The 23,164-nt window shown below is 43.3% G+C and overlaps 1 protein-coding gene across 19 annotated transcripts in view; it reads left to right on the top strand.

Moving 5' to 3' along the window:
• chd3 (chromodomain helicase DNA binding protein 3) overlaps nt 1-23,164 on the top strand; it is a 54,602-nt gene that overhangs the window by 17,616 nt on the left and 13,822 nt on the right. For 7 of the 19 annotated variants that reach the window (XM_088990727.1, XM_088990729.1, XM_088990726.1 and 4 more), the window contains 17 exons: nt 272-456; nt 1,420-1,597; nt 1,681-1,767; nt 4,151-4,236; nt 4,437-4,570; nt 4,640-4,784; nt 4,962-5,124; nt 5,209-5,333; nt 5,664-5,874; nt 6,003-6,104; nt 6,197-6,328; nt 6,788-6,896; nt 7,253-7,385; nt 8,646-8,841; nt 12,166-12,329; nt 12,616-12,742; nt 15,359-22,167. In XM_088990727.1, the coding sequence (XP_088846853.1) occupies nt 272-456; nt 1,420-1,597; nt 1,681-1,767; nt 4,151-4,236; nt 4,437-4,570; nt 4,640-4,784; nt 4,962-5,124; nt 5,209-5,333; nt 5,664-5,874; nt 6,003-6,104; nt 6,197-6,328; nt 6,788-6,896; nt 7,253-7,385; nt 8,646-8,841; nt 12,166-12,329; nt 12,616-12,742; nt 15,359-15,621 (2,540 nt within the window). In that variant the 3' untranslated portion in view covers nt 15,622-22,167. Of the gene's footprint in view, nt 1-271; nt 457-1,419; nt 1,598-1,680; nt 1,768-4,150; nt 4,237-4,436; nt 4,571-4,639; nt 4,785-4,961; nt 5,125-5,208; nt 5,334-5,663; nt 5,875-6,002; nt 6,105-6,196; nt 6,329-6,787; nt 6,897-7,252; nt 7,386-8,645; nt 8,842-12,165; nt 12,330-12,615; nt 12,743-15,358; nt 22,168-23,164 lie in introns of those variants that run through there. The other 12 variants (XR_016114282.1, XR_016114283.1, XR_016114280.1 and 9 more) reach the window with 8 other exon arrangements.

Here is a 23,164-nt window from a genome sequence, read left to right as displayed (position 1 = left end):
AAACTGGAGAAACCCCATGCGGGCCTGGAGAGAACATGCAAACTCCACAGGGGGAAGCCGGACCGGGTCTAGAACTCACAACCAGCTCCTTGGTCGGCAACCACTCGACTACTGGGCCGCCTTATTTTACCACTATTGAGGTTCATTTCATTTCCAAAATCAAAGATACATTGCAATTCTTTTTTGGGGAAAAGGAAAAAAAGTTTCTGCATCCACAGAATGAAAATGCCCTTATGTGTCGAACTTTGACCCTTTCCCTGGTCCCTGACAGGAATGAAGAATTCCTCGTTGGATAAAACTGAGGACGAGGGCAACGTGATCCACTACGACAGCAGGGCCATTGAGAGGCTGCTTGACCGAAGTCAGGACGCCACAGACGATTCGGATGTCCAGAACATGAATGAGTACCTCAGCTCCTTCAAAGTGGCCCAGTACATGGTCCGAGAGGAGGACAAGGTACAGTTTTTCAGGGGTTCGGGTTTTCTTTCTTTTGTTTGTTCTCTATTTCATTTCCACCTTACCTTTTTTGGACTCCTGCTGGAAAAAAAAGGGGGGGGGGAGATTTGGCAGCTCTGCGACATTCATCTTGGTTTATGCCAAAAAGCAGTGAAATAATGAGTCGAGAGGAGCGAAATAGCGCTGCAGATAACCGCGGCGATAACTCACGTTCCCATTTCTCATTGGAGCTGTATAAATATATTGACGGCCGCTGCTTTCATCCGCTCCTTGTGAGGAAACATCTGTAGTTCAGCATGGAACTTGGACCCATTAGCCAGATGGGGAGGTCAAAAAGCTTGTTAATGGAGCACACATATTCCTTCTGTAGCCTCCTTTGTACTCCCTATAACTGTGGATCTGAAAATGTATTGACCCAAATCACATCATTTTGCAAATAACAAAATACATCAAATCTCACAGTGCCATCCTTCAACAACACACGATATGGAAGAACGCACCTGGTAAGATAACCTCGCTGGAATATATTCTTTATCATCTGCAGAACAGCTATAATGACTGGAGTTGTGAGCATCTCCTTGTGTAGCCATATATGTATTTTATCACCAAAAATTTGACAGTTTTTTTTGTGTATTGCGGTTTATCGATTCTGTCTGTGTGTGTGCGCATGCGAGCATAACATTGTTAACATTTTGTTATTTTGTCGTCTCATCAGTATTTACCTCACAATCCTCATAGTGACCTTTTCCGTTCGACAGATAACTCAAATTTTAAACAAATCCAAAGCTAACATTACAGAACTGAATGAAATCAAAGCAGTTTCAAACATTTCAAACGAAAGGAAAAATTGGTTGCCAGCTGAAAACTTGAGTTTAAAAAACATCAAAAAGTTGAGAACCTAATCAGATCCAATGGAGAATTCCCAACATGCTCTGTAATTTAAACCGACTTTTGGTGCTCCAGATCGACGAGATCGAGCGAGAGATCATCAAGCAGGAGGAGAACGTGGATCCCGACTACTGGGAGAAGCTGTTGCGCCACCACTATGAGCAGCAGCAGGAGGATCTGGCCAGCAAACTGGGCAAAGGCAAGAGGAATCGCAAGCCGGTCAACTACAATGACGCTGCGCAGGAAGATCAAGGTAAGTGCATATTTCTGCTGGGGGGGTGATTACTCGTTTTTTTACATCTCCTGTAGCCTTGCGCATCACATTTGCCATTTCAGAGTGGCATGCCGACATTTCCGACAACCAGTCTGAGTACTCCGTGGGGTCTGAGGAGGAGGACGAGGACTTTGACGACCGTCCGGAAGGCAAGTCACAAATTGACCTACAATTAAAAATTCACTTATGGTATCTTTCAGTCCCATATTTAATATGCTTTAAATGCTTTGAACATAATTCATTCTATTAAAACGCTCATATCATGGGTAGTCCCTACAAATCAAGGTTCAAAGTCATTTGTTTGTCGCGGGCCACCTTGTTACGGTTTCCTCTCAGGGGCCGTTATGAATTTGGGGAAGCCATTCGGATGTTTAATTCACTCCACATATTACACATAGAGTGCACAACAAATTAATGAATAACTAGTTTTCAAATTTGAAGTCAAAAACAAAGACTGTTATTGTGGTTTACATGGGACAATTTGAAATTTTGGTTGGGACTTTAGCAAGCATCATGGAATTTCACAAGGTGGATTTGCTTTCGCGGGCCAAATAAAATGATGCGGTGGGCCAGATTTGGCCCCGGGGCCTTGACTTTGAAACCTGTGCTTTCCCAAATAATATCCAAAGTATGCGTTGTGTATATGTCCAAATTGAATTCAAGTACGATAGCTTAATGCTAGCATAGCTATTGTTGACTGTCTGGGTGGGTTGTATGTTCTTATCATATCAAAATATGAACATTCAAGAGATTAAACATTGAAATTACGCCCATATTTCTCACGCCAACTTCCCACCAATGACAATTATCTTTCGGAGGGGAGGCACCCTTAGACACAAGCAGCCATTGGCGGACAGCAGACAGGCAGGCACACGCATGCACATATGCACAGACGCAAGAAATCCACTTCCACGACAGCGACAGCCATAAAAATCAAGCCATAAAAATAGTGTTTTCTGTGCACATAGACATGACCGTGTTTATATTTCACACACAGGTTTTAATTTCCTCGAGAGAGTGGTCTCAGTGTCCTTTTTTGATCGGCAAGACATGCTAATATATCATGCAAAGGTACACCCATGGGCTAAGTCTTAGCTCATGGATGTACCAGGGGTGTTTTTTAGTGCACACAATTTTTGTTTCACCTGGAGGGTCATTATGAATGAAATTAAATATACATGTCAAGAATAACAGTTAATTCAACTTTCCTTTAAGTTGCTGTAGCAAGGTGTTTGGAAAATGCGAACAATGTCTCTTTTGTTTGATACATACAGTATGTGAATTTGACATTTTTGTAACATATTTTATCAAACATAATTTGAAGTTGCCGTGTTTGATTTGCTTTCGCGGAACACATATAAATGATATAGTGGACCAAATGACTCCCACAGGTTAAAAGAGCATTTCATTTTATCGGATTTATGATTGTAGGAAAAGCTACTGCATCAATGTTGCAAGCTGACCTACCAACTATTCTACATTAATTGAAGCTTAACTCAAGTGAAAACAACCACCAAAAAAGCTAGCTAACAAATAGCAAATTAAACGTTTTTTCCCAAAGGCGTTTTTTGAAAACCTCATTCAGTTAAAACTATTTAATTTTTTTTTGTTTTGTGGATATTTTAATTCTCTCGTATTCCACAAGATGGCATCAAAACCTTGAAAGTAGTTCTGATATCGTGGAAGGCGTCTCGATCGCAATTTGTTCCCTTGACATTGTAAATGTGGTGATGGAACGTGTCTGTTGTGGGAATTGCTGCTATCTCACGAAAATAGGGTGCAGGGGGGATGTTAAGAACATTTTGAATTGGTTTTGTACTTAATGTGACACACATAGTTTAAAATAAATAAAATATTTCAATTCAATCAATCAGTGTTTTTTTTGTTGAGGAGGGGGTGGGCTGTCAATGCACTATTCATGGAGGAGATTGCTCCCTATTGGCTGCAAATAGCTTCACAATATACCAGGTTTTTATTTTGCAGATCAAGTTGCCTGGCACACTTACGCAAATCCCTTTGCCAAAAAACACAAAGCGCGCTCGAGACGGCCATCTCCGAGTGAAAAGGGGGTGGGGGGAGTAAAAAAAATCACATTCTCCTTTCCTTCTCTCGCCAAGGAGCTCAACGTTTTCATCATCGCGTGAAAATCATTTTGAAAGGCGAGCATGCAATACCAGATTGAAACCGTGCCTTTGCGAAGAGTAGTTTTGTTACTGCGGTCTTACGTCTGTGTAAGCTCTCAGTTGTCCAGGAGTGGTCCATCGATGAGAAGGTTTCTTCAGCCGTCATCTGTACTTTTTGAAGGTGTCGGACGTTTCGCCTCCTATCCAAATATCCTATTTATATATCCCTAATAAGGGATAAGGGTTATATAAATAGGGCCGATACGACCAGTCAGACTTTAGTTCGCTGACGAAGGCTCTTGGATAGGAGGTGAAACGTCCGACACCTTCAAAAAGTACAGATGACGGCTGAAGAAACCTTCTCATCGTTACTGCGGTCTTGTTTTTTAACCCCGTCGGTTCCCTGCAGGCCGAAGACATTCCCGTCGCCACTTGAGGAACGAGAAGGACAAACCGCTCCCTCCTCTTCTGGCCAGGGTGGGAGGCAACCTCGAGGTCTGTCCACCTGCTTTGCTTCTAAATGTCTAAAAATACTACCTGAATGTATCATGAGATACAGGTATACGCGCAATCAAATGTGCACAGCCAAAATGAATAAATGATATTTATCAACAGAATGCTTTCTATATTTGTGAACAAAAGCGGCACGAGAAGACACCAGGGTTCACGTGTGGCAATTTTTTTCCTGTGGCTAGGTTCTTGGCTTCAATACACGGCAGCGGAAGGCTTTCCTGAATGCTGTGATGCGCTGGGGGATGCCGTCTCAAGATGCCTTCTCCTCTCAGTGGCTGGTCAGAGACCTCAGAGGCAAGACTGAGAAGGAATTCAAGTAAGTCCAATGAGGGACGCAAAAAAAAGACAGAGACGTCAATGTCAACCTCGGCCTTGTCTCCTCCAGAGCGTACGTGTCGCTCTTCATGCGTCACTTGTGCGAGCCGGTGGCCGACGGTGCGGAGACATTCGCCGACGGCGTCCCCAGGGAGGGCCTTTGTCGCCAGCCGGTTCTCACGCGCATCGGCGTCATGTCGCTCGTCAAGAAGAAGGTGGCTGGCTTTCATGCGCTCGTTCAAGATTTACATTATAATGAATCCAATGGAAATGCTAGTTCCATTAGCCCATCAATGGCATTTCACATTCCATGTTAGCATTAAGCTAACAAATGTTGAGAATCCCCCGATTTTTTTTTTTTTGGACATAACTGTGATGTGTTTTACTATCAGATCCAGGAATTTGAGCACATCAACGGGCGCTGGAGTATCCCGGAACTCAAGCCCGATGTCACCTTGGACAAATCCTCCTCCAGGGCGTCATCCCCTACTCCCAAGACCGCAACGCCCACACCCGATGCCAGCTACAACAACACGCCGTGCACCTCCAAGCCAGGTAAGCGGCATTCATGAATATACACGGACTCTCCAGATGACCAGTGATCTCACGACATTTCGTTACTGTAAAAAAAAAAAAAAGCGACGCCCGCGCCAACAGAGAAGCCCGAAAAGAACAAGAAGGAGGAGGGTGAGCTGGAGAACAAGGAGAATGGCGAAGCCCAGTCTGAGAAGGAGAAAAATGACAGCAAAGAGGGAAACAAAGAGGTGGGCCCTGAAGGAAATTTTAAAGATAAACGGCTTTGACACACTCTTTAAATTGTGTTGAAACTTCTGTAAGGTTTTTTTTGCCTCTTTCATTTTTTATTTTTATTTTTGAAATCCTTTACAGTTTAGTTGTATATCAATTTTAGGTATATTAAATGTGCAGATTTTAATGCATTATTTTATTAATTTCTTTTAAACAACGGATTTTAGTTTAAATTATTTTCCGATGTATTCGTGTGATCTTAATTTTTTATTTTGTTTTACTTGAGTATGATGTCTTACAAGCTGGTCCTTGATTACAAAAGTTCATTAAGGCTTCCATCGTTTCAGCCTCACCTTGCACTGAACATGTCTCCTCCCCGTTTGAAAACGGAGGGAAAAGACGGCGAAGGCAAAGACGCTGATGGCAAAGATGGTGGCAGCAATCGATCGCGTGAGGAGGAGGGGGAGGATGAACCAATCACCCCCTCACCACAGGAGAGGGATTTGCCAGACAAAGTAACAACCAATCAGGATGGACAGATGCAAGAAGAAAAAGAAGGTGTGGCAATATCTCACTTAGTCCAGGTTCATTATCCATGAATTAACCTCTTGGCATTTATTTATTTAGTGGGATGGAACTAATCCCCACTTGTTCACATTTTTGTGCTTCTTCCAAAAAAACTTAAGCTCCTCCTCTCTTGGGTGGTGAAAAATCAGCTGAGGAGCAGCAAAAAGAAACAGAGCAGACAGAAGTAGCAGACTCCAAGGAGGCCGTTGAAACCAAGAAAGGTCAATCAAACATCTGTCAATCAAATCTTCCGGGACAGGGATTTTGCCCTGCCCCCAAACATTACCTGACGTCTACCGGTTGTCATGAACAGAGGAGACGAAAGTTGAAATGGAGCCTGGAAGAGAAGTCCGAGAAGCGAAGGCGGAGCTGCCCAAAGGGAATGGCAAACTGCCCGCTGAGCGGCCTCGCTTCATGTTTAACATTGCTGACGGCGGTTTCACTGGTCAGTCACTGTGTGTTAATTTGAAACAAGAAAAATATATGTGTATATAGAGAGAGGGAGCGAGAGAGAGAGAGATATGGAGAGACAGACGAAGAGACAGACGGAGATAGATGAGAGAGAGACAAACAGAAAGACGGAGAGACAGACAGATAGACAGACAGACAGATACTTTAACAATGTTAGATGGAGACCATGTTTATATTGTCGCCCTAAATAAGATTAATCCTTGTGGTACACCCATTTTTACTTGCTAGCAAAGTTGCAGTACAACTATCTGTTGCAATGCATTAAGTGCATACTCCCACTCGGGTAATTCTTATAAAGGAAAGTTAGCCAGGATGAATCCAAGGAAAGTAGCAAAGGGATTACCTTGGTCGGCAGGCTGGATTTAGATAAAATATAAATAATACATGAACTAAATAAAACAGGAGAGCTGATATATTTCCCTCTCCCCCGCAGAGCTGCACACTCTTTGGCAGAATGAGGAGCGGGCGGCTATCTCCTCCGGGAAGATGAGCGAAATCTGGCACCGACGGCACGATTTCTGGCTGCTGGCGGGAATCGTCATGTATCCTTAACAGTGGAGTGAGCCAGCTCCCATCAAGTCCCCCTCGACCCCCAGCCGTGCTTGTTTTTAACAGCAAAATAAAACATTAAGCACATGTTGTCCTTGCTGTTTTGCGAGTCAGGATTGCATATTCATGACATAAATATTCCCTTTATAACACCGCCCACGCTTGTGTTTCATAAACTCCATTACCCAGAAGCCAGCGATATCCGCCATAAATTTGGCGCATTGGAAAATTCCAGATCGGCACAAAGTGATTTTTGTTTTGTGTGTGTGTGTTTGAAGAAAGAAAAATTTATTTTCTCCATCATTTTTGACTGATCTTTTGAGCAACCGTCCTTGACCTCGACACCAAGCCACGGCTACGCTCGGTGGCAGGACATCCAGAATGATCTGCCGTTCGCCATCATCAACGAGCCCTTCAAGTCGCAGGCTAACAAAGGCAACTTCCTGGAGATGAAGAACAAGTTCCTGGCTCGGCGCTTCAAGGTAAGACAACATCAAATAATTATTCTATAACGGTTCAAAAGCGGGAATCATTTATATTACCGCATTATGACATAATCTACATATTAATAACATAACTATACATGGTGGAAATGTTTTAGAGTAATATTCTCAATGTGTTTCAACTTTAAATATGTTTTAAACTTCAAAGCATTTCTGTTATGAGTGTAACGAACAAAAAAATATGATTGTCCCTAGATATGGTGGATTTCACCTGTAGCGGGCAGGCCTGGAACATATCCACGGCAATAAAACGGGGCTTCGCTGTCTGTAAAATACAAAAAGACAGATCTAGTTCTTGGCAACGCCCTCCACTCCATGCTGAGCACTTTGTCTGTCATCAATCACCTGACAAAATGCCCCAACGCCCACATCTTGGCCCCGGCAGAGTGCTTACTGCAGCATTTCTCATCCTGTTTTTGACTGCCTCACATGTTTCAGATCGTCAAACATCCTCATTTAACCGCAACTATCGCCCATTTACTCATCACTCAAAATAATGCCTGAAAAATAAAAGGTCACATTTTCCAGGATTTTCAGCATATTTCGATCCAAAACATATTCGAGCAATTTCATTTATCTTTAAAAAGCCACACAATTTTCTTCTCTGACAATGTAAATACTAAACCTAGCTTGAGAAAATTTAGACTTCCTTTTTTCGCCCCAAAATATTTTTGATGCCCTTCTGATCAGACGTAATCAGCATTAGAACATGTCTTGGGTTCAACAAAAGCAACAGTTTTGGACCAAAAAGTAGGGAAAACATTCTTTTTCCCCTGCTTTTATTGTATTTTATTTTTGATTATAATTGTTCTTGTTATAATTGGTTTATTTTTATTTTATTAATTATTCATTGTTTATGTTTTTATTGTTTTTGTTTTTATATATTTTATATTTATTTATTTGTTTGCTTATTTGTGTATTGTTTATGTATTTATTTGTTTAGTTATTTTAACAAACACATCAAGCGTCTGTGTAAGCTCACAGTCGTACAGGATTGTTCCATCGATGAAAAGGTTTCTTCAGCCGTCATCTGTACTTCTTTCAAGGTGTCCGACGTTTCGCTTCTTATCCAAGAAACTTGTTCAAGAGTATCAAAGAGTTTGCTGACGAAGTTTCTTGGATAAGAAGCGAAACGTCCGACACCTTCGAAGAAGTACAGGTGACGGCAGAAGAAACCTTTTCATCAAAACACATCAAGCAGAACTTTAGATTTAAAGACTGACACACGTTCACCCCCAGCTGCTGGAGCAGGCTCTGGTCATCGAGGAGCAGCTGCGGCGCGCCGCCTACCTGAATATGACGCAGGACCCCAGCCACCCCGCCATGGCACTTAACGCCCGCTTTGCCGAGGTAGAATGCTTGGCTGAGGCACACCAGCACCTCAGCAAGGAGTCCCTGGCGGGCAACAAGCCGGCTAACGCCGTCCTGCACAAAGGTCAGTGGCTAGGAACTATTAGGAAAGTTCCCTCCCGCAAAAATCAACCCCCCCCCAAAAAAATAATAATAAAAAAATACAATTCTGTCACTTCACTTGGACTGAAAGCGGTACCCTGATATTTTAATAGGTATAGATACTCCCCAACTTAAGAACGAGATGCGTTCCGAACGTGCGTTCGTAAGGTGAATTCGTTCAGTTCTATATTTTGTATGGAATGTATATTTCAGGCTTGTATATATATATATATATATATATATATATATATATATATATATATATATATATATATATATATATATATATATTTAAGTATATTTAAAGGACAACCGACGTCTCCGGACAAGTTGTGTCCATAATTTGTAAAATGGCTTCAAATGACTTCTACTGAGCGTATTTTTATTTAAGATTCCACCGCATATAGCTATATTTTACGTTTTATGACTCGCTCTGAATATTCAGGAAGTCTTGTTTTTGAGTTGGTGACGAGTATGTACGTGACGTTACGAAAGGACCGCCCCCTGACCGAAAAAAAGACACATTGCAGCAGTCCTTCCATCACGTCAATGTATTTTGCTGTGCTTGTTTGGTCTGAAAACCTCATGTTGCACCAAAAAGAGCCAGAAGAGGGCGACCAAGCTCCATATAAGGAATTTATCAGCCTGTGGAGCTTAGTCGCCATTTTCTGCCTCTTTTCTGGGACTCTACATTGCAGTCCAGATGCCTCAAAATGACACGGAAGGACTACTTTAATCAATTGCAAACATGTGTGCTTTACTCTTCAGAACTATTTGAATCATATTCATAACTGGATGGGTAACAAAAAAGCATATTCTCTGAATCTGAAGCCATTGTTTTGATTCTCGAGCAAGGCAAGACGTCTTGGCATGACGTCACGAACTGGGGGCGGGACTTTCTGAAAATGCCCATTTCGCAGCTCAATTTTTTGCAGAACTTGGACATTTTAAGTCATTTTTATTGGTGTTTTGCATTTGACTAAAAATATCATACTGCGTGTTTTGGGTATTTTAGATGCTATAAAACATTTTTCTGATGTCAGTTAGGAAACAAAAAAGTGATGTCGGTTGTCCTTTAAGGATATAAGAACAGTGGGGCCTTGGCTTACGAACTTAAATGGTTCCCAGACAGAGTGTGTATGGCGAAAATCAGAATCAGAATCATCTTTATTGCCAAGTATGTTGAACACACAAGGAATTGCTTTCCGGTCAAACACGCTGCACTAGTATCATCAAGAGGCAGCTGTTTAAAAGTGTGTATCTCAAAAATTAATTTCCCATCGGAAACCATTAAAATGAGAATAATCAGTTCCCAGGCCTCCATAAAATAGAATTTTCAACTAAATAAACCTTAAAACTACACACAATATACCTTATTGTATGTATAATAAATGTGCTATTTTATTGTATTGAAAGAAATACACTTCACTCAATAATAAAGTCACTTTATTTACATGTGTGATGGTCGTTGATGGCTCTTAACTGACACCTGTTGCTTTTTGACTTGTAAGGTCTTACAAAACTGAGGCATCGCATTATCATTCATCATGTTGATGATTCTCATAGCCACAGTCTTTTCTGGATGGAACTGTTCAATAAAAGCCTGCACATCATTCCACTTAGCCAATATTGCCTTGATGCTCACACTTGATGCTGCAGCCATCTTCTCCTCCTCGCCCTCAGATGAGAAATCCTGAATGGCTTGCTTCTGCTTGTCCTCTTGAAGGCAAATCAAATCCTATGTGTTGAGGACCTCATTATGGTCAGCAACAAGCTCCTCGATGTCATCTGCATCCACTTTGAGTCCCATGTTCTGTCCAATGGAAACAATGTCGTCCAAAACAACAGAGTCATGAGGATCAAATCATCAATCAAGTCCCTCTCAAGGATGCATGCGGGCCACAAATCCTTCCATGCTGCTTTCAAGGATTGAATGGTAACATCATGCCAAGCCTTTAGTCACGTGAAAGCATCGAGTAAATAAAGCCTTTGTGAAAGCTTTGTTGTGAAGTATGGTAGCAATGGTGGACTTAGCATATCCGCTAAGCCGCTGAATCAAACAAACGCACAGCTCGTTCGTGTTTCTCAATGATCTCCTTCTTCTTCTCGACTGTAATTTTGTTTTGTGTCTTCTTCGGCTGAACACGAGCCTGTGGTGGGGTCTTTTTCGGTCCGATAACAGCAAAAGTATTGTTGAAGACGATCGACGTGTGCATTCAGATAAAGGGGGTGTGGAAAGGTAGGCCGGCTGGGGCGCTGTTCGGTCGTGTGCTTTGGTGTTCTTCCGCCGTAGATTACTCCGCCAGCCGCGGTGGGGTGGCGCTCCATGTGTATCCCGAAAAGTAGTGGTTATGCCAAGGTTTAATTTTCCTAAAATTAATGTAAACCGAAAATTTCGTAAGGCAAGGTGTTCGTAAACCGAGGCCCCACTGTACTGTATGTTTCAGGCTTGTATAAGTAACCTGTATTGGTTTGTACTGAAAAATAAACATTTAATAAAATATATGCTCTATAAAGATATGTACATGTACAACTGGAGATAATACTACATATGTTACTACAAAAATGTTCATATGTACCGTTGTTCATAACTCGAATGTTCGTAAGTAGGGGAACGTCTGGAACTAAAATAGGAGCTACCTGCGTATGCTAGCTAGAAAACAGTCATTTGTTGCCTGCTCCTGTTAGTGGAAGTTGGTTAGTAGCTGAGTAATATTCACTTGTGCCCTACAGGTATTCAGTTAAGACATTTATATTTCCCCCCTCCCTCCCAGACCTTCTCAAAAAGACGCGAATCACTCCGTATTTGTAGTCTTTGTATCAAATGGTATCATTACACAGCAGGGGTGTCAGTCATTTTTTGCCGCGGGCCACATTTGAGCTCTCAGGGGCCGTTGTGAATTTGGGGAAGCCATTAGAATGTTTCATCCCCTGACGTATTACAAATATAGTGCACAGAAAATTAACGAATAACTATTTTTCAATTTTTCACTCAAAAATAATAACTGTTATTAAGGTTTACATACAACAATTTGAAATTTTGGTTTGGACTTTAACAAGCAAAATGGCACTTCACAAGCTTGATTTGCTTTCACGGGCCGAATAAAATGATGTGGCGAGCCATATTTGGCCCCCGGGCCTTGACTTTGACACATGTTTTCCACAGGATCCAAATATGGTTGAATGGAAAATGATCCAAATTGTATGATTGTAGTCCAAGCAAAACAACAAGCAGATAATCCCTCCGGGAGCTCATCCCACCAGTCAGACGTTAATAGCGGGAGTCACATCTTGTTTTCCTTTGCAGTGCTCAACCAGCTGGAGGAACTGCTGAGCGACATGAAGGCCGACGTGACCCGGCTGCCGGCCACCTTGTCCCGAGTGCCGCCCATCGCCGCCCGGTTGCAGATGTCCGAGAGGAGCATCCTGAGCCGGCTGGCCAGCAAGGGCACCGAGACTCACGCCCCCCCGGTCAGTCTTTTGCATTTTACTCCCGAGAGCAAAACGCTCCAACTCGCGCGAGCTGCCAGTGGAAAAACCGATGGAGGGCGGCCAGTAAAAACACTGAGCCCATCAACCTGCGCTATTTCAATCCGCGAGCCCTTATTCAGCAGATTCTCCTTACCATCTTTAAGCACTTTATAAAGTTCTTCCCATCCCCCCCATTACTGCTGCTGTTTTTCTTTTAACACCCGCCCCCCCTCTTCCATAAATGCCATCTTGCTAACCTAATTCCTCCTTTTCCTTCTCATCGCAGCCCATCCCTCCCGGACCGTACGCCACCCCTCAGAATTACGGCACCCCTTTCACCCCGGCCACCCCTGGTGCACTCCTCATGGGCGGGGCCAACTACAGTCAGATGCCGCCCGGATCTTTCATATCAGGTCAGTGAAGCTTCAGTTCCTTTCCCGAACCGACACCAGCAAATTAAATCCAGAAGAGCTTCGTTCTTCAACTTTCGGACGTGTGGGCGGAATTGCTGTACAGCCAAATATTTGTGCCGGAATTTTCTGAAAACTCTCTCGCATTCCAAATGAAGGCGTCAAAAGACCTTCCAAGGAATAGAAATTAGTCCTAGCCAGCTACCGAACGTGGGTACCTATGTCGTTGCGAAAGGTCAACTTTCCCTACTTTCCGATTAGATACGACATTGGCGCCACCTTGTGGAATCTCTGTGCTACTGCCGGCTTTCCAGGCAGCATTTAATCAATTTTCAAATCATTTCTCAGCCGTTTAGTTTGCGTGTGATTATGCAATTGAAAGTGATATCAAAATATATATTTTTATTGATGTATGATGACAGTTTTCAACTAGGCGCATGGCAGCTTCGGTTTTCGAAGGCCCAAGTGGCTCTCCCAGAGCTTAAGCGAATAGTCAACTTAATTTGTACCTTTTCCATCATTTGCTTGGATCGGCGTTCAGTTGCCATATCTGTGCCAGCTTTGGTGTACCAACAAAAGACTGCCACATCCCAAATACGCTCGGTGATTGATGATTTTCTGGCGAATGCTTTGGTTTATCCGACCATCTGTCGTTGGATTCAAATAGGACAAGTCAAATAAATCCGCCACCGCCGTCTGCGCTTTGCAATCCGCGACCGAGATTGTTGTGGTTATAACAAAAACAAATAAAAGCTCAAAATTAAAATACAAAAACATTTGGTAAAATAAAACAAAGACTGACTTGAAAAAAATTGTTTTTTTGCAAAAACAAACCACAATCACACCAAAAAAATGTATTTCATTCAATTCTGTGGTTGTCGCTTAATTGAATCAATGAGATTTTTATTTATGTCTGGACTACTCGGCGGCAGTTGGATGGTCGTTTGGGAATTGTAATTGGCGTTCCTGTGTTGATTTTATACACACGCACACACACACACAATCATGAAAACTAACAAACCTACCAAAAAAAAAAGAAGACTCAAAATTCACTGCATGCCGAATAACAAAAGACAAAACTAACTTTGAGCAAAGAGCCAAGTCTATTCTGATTCCGTTCTGGACTTGATTAGTCGGCGGTGGCGGCGTTGCGATATTGCGGGCAAAAAGCCATGCGGAGCGAGCGTGGCTCCTATTTAAAGATATCATCTGAAGAATTTCCATCGCTGTTGTTGTGGGAGATGGAAAAAAAATTGAATGCGCTGTCAACGCTGTACTTGAACGTGTTCATCTGAGACCCTCCAAAGTCCACAATGGAGTCTATCTGGGGGGGCTACGAGGGGGTGTTTTGGGTCTCGGGCCAAACGGCCACCTGAAATAGACATTATCCCAAACTGCGCGTCTATATTAAGGTTCTTTTCACGAAACGTCAGACCCTGTCTGACAACTCATTTGGGAGCGGGGAATGTGCACATTGCCTTTTGGCCGCCGCGTCCTCCCCGCTGCCGCCTGCGAATTGATATTCACCGTGGCATGTGCTCGCCAGACGCGCTCTGCGGCTGGCCAAGCGTGCGTGCGTGTGAGAAGATGTTGTGCGAGCGGAGATGTGGCAGAGATAACTGCAAAAACCTGCTCTCTCTTTCCCCAAACGGCTGCTGGTGCGCAGCGCCGGCTGGGGTGTAATCGGAGACCCAAACATCTGTCAAAGGCATTGCACGTTCCATCGGCGAAAATGTCATTATCCCTGAGCCGCGCCAAGAAAACACGCGGGGAGGTATTTTGAGAAAGGGACGCCAACCGCAGAGGCGCTCTGCTCGCGTTAAAGGCGTGACGGAAATAGCCGCGAGTTGCCCTGCCTGATCCTACGTCCCAGTGCACTTTGGTCTACCAGCCCGCATCCCCCCACCCCTGATTGGGGTCCCGACCAAAGTGGGAGAAAACGAGCCCGGCTGGAGATGTGGACAGAGTTAAAAACAACAAAATCCCCAGAAAGTTGGCCACCATCAAGCTCCTATAATAGCCCTGTCCTGAGAGACGTTCCCTAAACTGGATCAAACTCAAATGCGAGGGTCTGCTTTTCATGGGGACGGACGGGGTAGAGCGCCCCTGAACCTCATCAACACCTCACATCCAAGGTCTCATCCAGACTTGGGAGGCCGACAGTTTGGGAGATCCACTCCCCCTTCAAATTGCAGTGAAACCAAAGAATGATCAGGCTGTTCCAGTATATGGAGGAGGATATGGGGAGGGGGAGGAAGAAGAGGAGGGACAGTTGGGACACTGAAAAAAAAGTGCCTCCCACTGAGCATGGTGTCCTCAGAATGGATCCAGAAAGACTGGAAGAGGCACAGAAGCGGCCATCCTTGCCTCGCCGTGACCTCTCACATCATGCCCCCTCTGATTAAATGCCACTCAAAACCCCAAACATTTCCCTTCAGGGCCACCACGTGGCTTCGTTCAAGCACCTGCAAGGAGGACCGAGCCCCTCCCCCACCCGCTCCAGTAGCCGTCTTCTGAGCGACTCAATCCCCCTCGCGGGGGGGGACCCTTAAAGTGTCACATAATCGCGCTCCCCTCTGCGAGCCTCCACTACAGTCTGCCGCTTGTCTGCCCCCACAGAAGCCGCCGGCGGAGCCAATTGGGGAGCCGGCGGGGGGCCAGTCGGCGGCGGCGGCGACGCCGCAGTATGCCAGAAGACCAAGGAACACGATGTGGTGCAGCGGCAGCGGGTGGTGGACCTGTGGAAGGACGGCAAGTCGGAGGGGGCCATCGGCCTTGAGCTGCGGATGCCCAAGTCGACGGTGCACAGCATCATTGTCAAGTATCGGCTCAGTAACACGGTGGAAAACCTGCCACGTAACGGTCGCCCCAAAAAACCCTGACGAGGCCCCGGGATCGCGCCCTGGGGAACACCCAAGCGAGGGATGTCGCAGGTCGGAAAGTGGCACCGATCACGCGCGTGTTGGGAGTGGAAAACAAAATGCGGCCCTCGGGGAAGACTGGATGTGAATGCAATCGCAGGTTGTGAGGAATACATTTCCTGAAGTTTTTAATCCCCCCTTTGAAAAAAAAAGAGTTCCCCTTGGATCAATTCTTCATCCGCTAGCAGACTAAAGGAGTCTTTCTCCTCGCTTTGACCCGCTACTCCCTCATTCCTTCCACTCCTCCGTCTCGACACTCGCGCAGGCGCGGACTGTGCGGGACCCCACATGCAATCCTGCAAAAGACTTGGATGGATGTGCAGACTGCAAGCAGATGAACGCCACTGACCAAAAGTCATCCGGGAACACCAAGCTCCGTGGACACAAAGAGGCTGGGGGATGGTTGGAGCCAAGACTTCAGTGTCTCTCTTCCCAAACAGATTAAATGGTTGAGGGTGGGAGGGGGGGGGGGGGCATCGGTATGGCATTTGGTTTGGATCAGGCATGTGGATGCTTCTGCTTCGACGCTTTATTAAAAGAAAGCAAAGGCGAGGAATGAGCTTACGTCCTGTCGTCGATTAATTCGCGCTAGCTTAAGCTAGCCGTTGCTCCGAGTTGACGTCAAAGTACTTGACCGCTCAATTTTGGACCGGATTCATTGTATGTCGCCGTTTTCTGTCTAACAACCTGGTGCAGGCAATCCAATCCCCTTCCGGTGGTATCCGCTAGCGCTTATCCTTACTCCAAATCACAACGGGGTGCGTACCTGGGCGTTACGAACCCCCCTTCCCTCCCGTCTTGACACACGGTGCATCTCATCACTCGGTTGTGCCGTCCATCCAACCATCCATTTTTCCCCACTTTACCCAATCCCGGTACAAGAACAGCAATCAGGAGGACAGAGAGAGAAGCATTTTTAACTCATTCATTACCAGACAACGTGCAAGTGTGTCCATTCCAGTGCCAGGGTTTTTGTCATTTTCACTCAAAATTGCAGGATATTACAGAATATTGAGTTTTAGGACTACATCAACACTCAATGCAGCGTAAGAAACCTTAGACTCTCTTCTTTGTTCAGACAAAAAGAGATCATTCCTAAATTATATGGGTCTGGAGTTATCAGAGCTTGAAATGGGGGTGGATGTACAAAATACAATGCAATATGTACATACATATTGATTTATATAGCGCTTTCACAACAGCAGAAGCTGTAACAAAGCGCTAACATGGAAAAAAGCAAATGCTGCCCGCTCATGGCAGGTAAAAAAACAGGGGTCTAACCAGCGCTTTATCGGCACCCCCACAAGAAAAATTAAAACCGGAACAAATTCTGCAATGGCACTCAACGTCACACTTTTCAATTCCCGAATACATTGGATAATGGCAGCGAATGAGTTAAGAATGCTACACGTTAGCTACGATAGCGAACATGCTAAAAAAGCATGTCGCAAAACTCAGTGTCAGGTCTCCCTTGCTAAACGTAGGCAAGAAATGATTTTTACCAACTCATCAACTCTTGTGTCTGCTTCATATTTCTTTCGTTCATCACCAGGGCCCGTTATCACCTGTGTAATTTCAGCGCATTTCTCCACAATTTTATTCGAGGCAACTTGTTGATTTCTATTTGGCAAACCCTGCACATGCTACATTTTTAGAGGCAACGTTTTGCATCTGGCCTTTCTGAGTCTTTCTTCCTTCTCTCTCTTTTTTGGGGTGATCCGCTAAAGAAGCAGATTTCCTCATGTGGATTTGGTGCAGAGCAAAAAGCCCGAAAGAATGCTCCTTGCTGCTGCTGTGTCATGGATGTGTGTCAAAGTCACGCTCAGACACCCGTGCAAATCACTTCTAACCTCTTGATTTCCTTTCTCTACCTCTCGATTGAGAAAGTCCAGCGCCGTGTGGATTTATGAAAGCCCAGCTGGAGCGACTCTCCGCTCTGAAGTTACACACACACACACACACACACACACACACACACACACACAGACGTGCGGTCCAAAATAGAACTTTTTGGCACGGCTACATTCGGCCGAGCTGAAACGCTGCCTGGCTGGGCCAAGATGGCAGACTTTTCGTCCCTTTCGATAGCAGGCAGGACCTACCGGGCAGAGTTTTTTTATGGTCTACTGGACCTGACTTGTTTCATCTGGTGCGATGCTAGGTTTTTTCAGAACAATCTCAAACTCGACGGGTGTCAAATTAAAAAAATAAATCATAAACTGCCCGTTACCTGTGGGCCACTTTTGCTTTGGTCATCCAACACTTCCATTTTTCTCCAGGTGAGCTGGAGACTCTCCCAGTTGTCTTTGACCAAAAATTGCCATAAAAGGTCACCCCGAAATATAATCCAAAATTTCCGCGCGCCCTCTAGTGGCCAACTTTTAATCGGCGGCCGACTCGCTTCCTCGTTCACCCAGTCTTCACCTCCATTTGTTTTCCTTCTCATGCGATATTCTCCCACTTCTCCCTTTCCAGTCCCTCCGTTGGCCCCTCGCTGGCAAAGGGCCACGGATCGCGTTAGTCTTGCCTTCTTATCGCAGGGCTGATCTGGAAGCTCTGTTATGACATCGGAGCCCCGGTGCAAGCGCACCCGTCATCTATTCCGAGCTTTTGTTTGGAAAAGGCGCCGTCAACTCGCCGGCGAACTCCCCGAGCACGTTCGACGAACGTGGGAAGCGTCTGCGGCCTTTGTGTCAAATGCATGTCTTGTTTTACGGTGTGCCGCTGGGGTCTATGCCCCGACACCATCGCTTGTGGCGCATCCGGGAATCACTCAGTGGTTAACTCCGACATCTTCTCCCATCTCCAACAACCTTTATCCCCCTGGCCCCCACCTCGCAGTGCTCAACGGCCCCCCCTTGTCGGTGAAGAAAGAGCGGGAAGGAGAACTGCGACGGGAGCAACGCGGCAGTGAGGTCATTTGTATTGACGACTAGGTTAATGCCACCCACACACACATAAAAATATGAATATTCAAGCTGCACTGAAAAGAAACAACATTTATTGTGGTGAAAATCTTTGTTTGACGGCCGTTTTTTTTACTATTGGATTGGATTGGATTAGCCTTTATTAGTCTATCAGTGAGAAAATGTACATTTCACAACAGAAAAGTTACGAAAAGAAGAAAAATGAAAGGAAGTAGAAAAACTAAATACTGCTGTAAAAGGCAGCTACTCTCGCGGCGCCATTGTGAAGTCAAAACAACAATAAATCAGGAAACATTAGCTATCTAGCTAGCAAGCTATCTAACTAGCTAGAGAGCTTGCTAATAGCAATGTAGCTATCTAGCTAGCTAGCTATTTGAGTCAGGAAACATTAGCTATCTAGTTGGCTAGCTATCTAGAATTCCAGTAGCTAGCTAGCTAGCTAGCTTTCTATCTTTTTGAGTTATTCCGGGTTGAGTGAACGCTGGTGTGTGTGGCTGCTGCTTCTCACCCACAGAAAAACTTATCCTGTGACTGTAAAGTGACCTTGAGAGTTTTGAAAGGCGCTTATAAATTAAATGTATTATTATTATTATTAGAGTAGTCTCGTTATATCGATATCGGTTATATCGATAGTACTGCTTATTACGATACTATTTCTATGAACACAAGGAGAAAATTTACATGCGGCAGGATCGGATATATCGATAGTCCGGTTATATCGATATTTTTTCCAACTCCCGAGAATATCGATATAACGAGACTTTACTGTATATTATTATTATTATTATTATTATTATTATTATTATTATAAAACTAAATAACAAAAGACACAGACAGTTATTCAATCTTAAGCACTTTCTGCACCCTCTTTGTTGTATGACACAGTTCTAGATGAAAGAGGAGAGGATCAACGCGTCCTTGTCACCAGTGCATCAGGGACGTCATAGTGAATTGTGCACCTCTGCTACAAACTAAACGTGTAAGGCAAACACAAAGCTGTAAGAAAGGAGATTGTCTCAGATCTCCTGTCCCACGTCAATCCGTTTCAATTCCAAGCCGCGACAGTTCCACGCAGAGCACTGATGCGTATACTGACTTTCATATGGATGAATGTGACTATTCTCTTAAGATTGACTGTCTCTTGAAACATGTTAGAATTGATTCTTGTCAAAGGAAGACTGTCAAACACAACTGGCCTGATGGAAAATTATGACTTGACTTTTTTTTCTTGAAAAACTTTACAACTCAACAAATTTCTTGCGATATTATGAAAAAACACACAATTGTTTAAGATTAACATCGTCAAATAAGTGAAATATTTCTCACAAAAAGACTTCTCCCCCAAAACCATTTTCTTGTAAAAATGATGGCTACAGTACATTGTTTTCTGAAAATAAACTCATACAATTTCAGTACAGTGATACCTCGGTTTACGAACCCCTTGGCTTATGAACTTTTCGGTTTACGAACGTTAAATTTATGAAAAGTTTACCTTGGCATTCAAACTTTTTTCGGGATACACACAGAGCGCCACAATGAATGATGTGTCGTTTGCGAACGAGCCCGTTCTTCTAACAACAAAATGGCAGCCGATTGTTTTGGTCCTCTATTCCCCGCCCCCAGTCGTCGGTTAAAGCCACGTGATTGGTCAAGAATACAGCAGTGAGGGGTTGGGGGTTAGACAGAGAGAGAGAGAGAGAGAGAGAGAGAGAGAGAGAGAGAGAGAGAGCGAGGCCGTTAAAACCTCAAAGAGACAGGCAGACGACAGAGAGAATGAGCAAATGGATAGAAAACAGTGAAATTTGGACTTGTTTCAACTTTGATAGTTCAAAGGCAGAGTGTAGACTGCAAGGTTAAAATATCCCATCAATCAGGCTCCACAAATAACCCACACAAGCCATCTGTACACTTGATGCAAAAATCTATCAACCCACCTAAACAGAACAAAATTGATGAGGAACAAGGTAAAATGATTGCAGAGAAAGCACCTAAAAGGGATCATTCCTCAAGATGGTGAAAGAAGGTTACATTCCTCATCTGGTCTTTAATACTAAGGAAACTGGACACTCCATTCCATCAAGCCATTAACGACCATCACAAAGGTAAATAAAATGACTTTATTGTACAGTACAGTTTATTTCTTTAATCATAATATTATAGCACATTTATTATACATAAAATAAGGTATATTTTGTGTAGTTTTACGGCTTAGAAAATTAGAAAGTAGAAAATTATGTTTTATGGAGACCTTCGAACGGATTATTCTCATTTTAATGGCTTCCTATGGGAAATTAATTTTTGGGATACACACTTTTCGCCTTACACACTGTGTCTAGGAACGAATTAAGTTCGTAAGCCGAGGTATCACTGTATTTTTTTGTTTGTTAAATGAATCCACCTTGAATCTCAAAAAACTGTTCTAAAATGTCTTCATAATTCCAAGACTAACATCAATCAATGAATGATTTTTTTAAATTATATTTCGTCTTAAATGTTGACCTTCAAACAAAGACGGATTATGTCATGACATTCATTCTCATATCATATTTGTTGCTTATTTTCAGTGTGGCCCTAACATGTGCGAACACGCGCACAAACACACACACACACGCACACACACACACACACACACACACACACAGCCTCCCATTCAAAGCTGCATGCAAATTTCTGACGGCTGCGTCAATCATTATGAGTGTACAGTTGGGTAATGCTCTTTTTTCTCTCTCTCTCTCTCTCTCTTGCTTTTTGTTTGTTTTTAACCACAAAGCTCCCTGTGAATGTTTCTGACCGATAACACAAACACACTTTTTAGGGCTTTGTTGCCTTTTTTTTAACGTGTCACGAAGAAGTTTCAGAGTAACTTCAGAAATTGCTTTGTCATTTCTGATGCCTCCATTTTAGATTTTGGGCTAGCAGGTGGTTTAGACACACACAACACACACAACACACACGCACACGTTTCTACAGTAGATGTCAACTGTTGACACAACTCTGTTCAAATGCCAGAGATTTGAGTGCAAAGGTGTCAGGAAAATCCTATTGAACCGCTGAACTTTATTTGGTGTTCATCAGAAACACTTCAAGCGGTGGCAGGAGGGAGCAGATTCATTTATCACGACTTTGAATGTGATGGGTTAATTCTGAAAACAGCCATACAGTCCGTTTTTTTAGGGTGTGCACACTTGTGCAACTTCCCCACACAAAAAAAATTTCAATTGTGTTGTACAGGTTATAGTTTACGTTGCATTAATGATGGGGACTTTTTTAAATCATAATAACCTGGCATTTAAACAGGGGTGTGTAGACTTTTTATATCCACTGTATATGCCAGCCCGAAATATATACCTTTAACTTTAATTGTTTTGTACACTCCATTGTTGAAGAGAACCCACTAAAAAATGCCTTATTGAAACATACAAGCGGACAAAGTAAATAAGGAAAACAAGTTTTTTTCACTTTTTTTCAAGGGAAAAATGATTCCCCCGCCACCCCAAAAAAAGCACTTTGCCTTGTCCCCCTTTTTTATTTTTAAAATAACATATTTTGTTTGTTTGTAATAAAACGGAATGAAATGAGATGTGCATGCTCTCTGAATACTTTTTTGTTCAAGTCAAACTGTGACAGGAAGAGTACAGTTGCCATGTGGCCAAGTATATGGTTGGATGGAGTGCCACAAGGCTCAATGTTAGGGCATCATTTTCTTGCAGTGCATGTGGAAATGTTCACAGCCTTCTTAAAAAAATTACATCTTGAACATTTTAAAGAAGAATATACTGCAAAATATATCCTGTCAAATTTATGAAAAATTAATTGGTACTTTATTTTTCAGAAATGTGTTTTATTTTTATTACAGTGGTACCTTGGCTTACGAACTGAATTGGTTCCCAGAGTGTGTAAGGCGAAAAGTGTGTATCCCAAAAATTAATTTCCCATAGGAAACCATTAAAATGAGAATAATCTGTTCCCAGGTCCCCATAAAACATAATTTTCTACTTTCCAATTTTCTAAGCCTTCAATCTACACAAAATATATCTTATTCTATGTATAATAAATGTGTGATGGTATTATAATTAAAGAAATAAACTGTACTGTATAATAAAGTCGTTTTATTTACCTTTTTGATGGTCGTTGATGGAATGGAGAGGCCGCTTTCATCAGCATTAAACACTTGATGAGTAACGTAACCTTCTTCTTTCACCATCTTGAGGAATGATCCCTTGGAAGTGCTTTCTCTGCGATAATTGTATCTCGTTCCTCATCAATTGTGTTCTGTTTAGCTGGGTTGATAGTTTTTTTGCATCAAGTGTACAGATGGCTTGTGCGGGTTATTTGTGGAGCCTGATTGATGGGAATTTTAACCTTGCAGTCTACACTCTGCCTTTGAACGATCAAAGTTGAAACAAGTCCAAATTTCACTGTTTTCTATCCATTTTGTCACTTCTGTCTGTCTGTCTCTTTAATGTTTAAACCACCTCCCCTCACTGCTGCGTCCTTGACCAATCACGTGGCTTTAACCACCGATGACTGGGGGCGGGGAATAGAGGACCAAGACAAGCCGGCTGCCATTTTCTTTG

The sequence above is a fragment of the Hippocampus bargibanti genome, linkage group LG02 (genome assembly GCF_051943395.1).
Source record: "Hippocampus bargibanti isolate YZ-2025 linkage group LG02, ASM5194339v1, whole genome shotgun sequence".
NCBI classification, from domain to species: domain Eukaryota; kingdom Metazoa; phylum Chordata; class Actinopteri; order Syngnathiformes; family Syngnathidae; genus Hippocampus; species Hippocampus bargibanti.
Note: the sequence above shows the minus strand (reverse complement) of the source record. Positions and strands in the feature narration are given on the sequence as shown.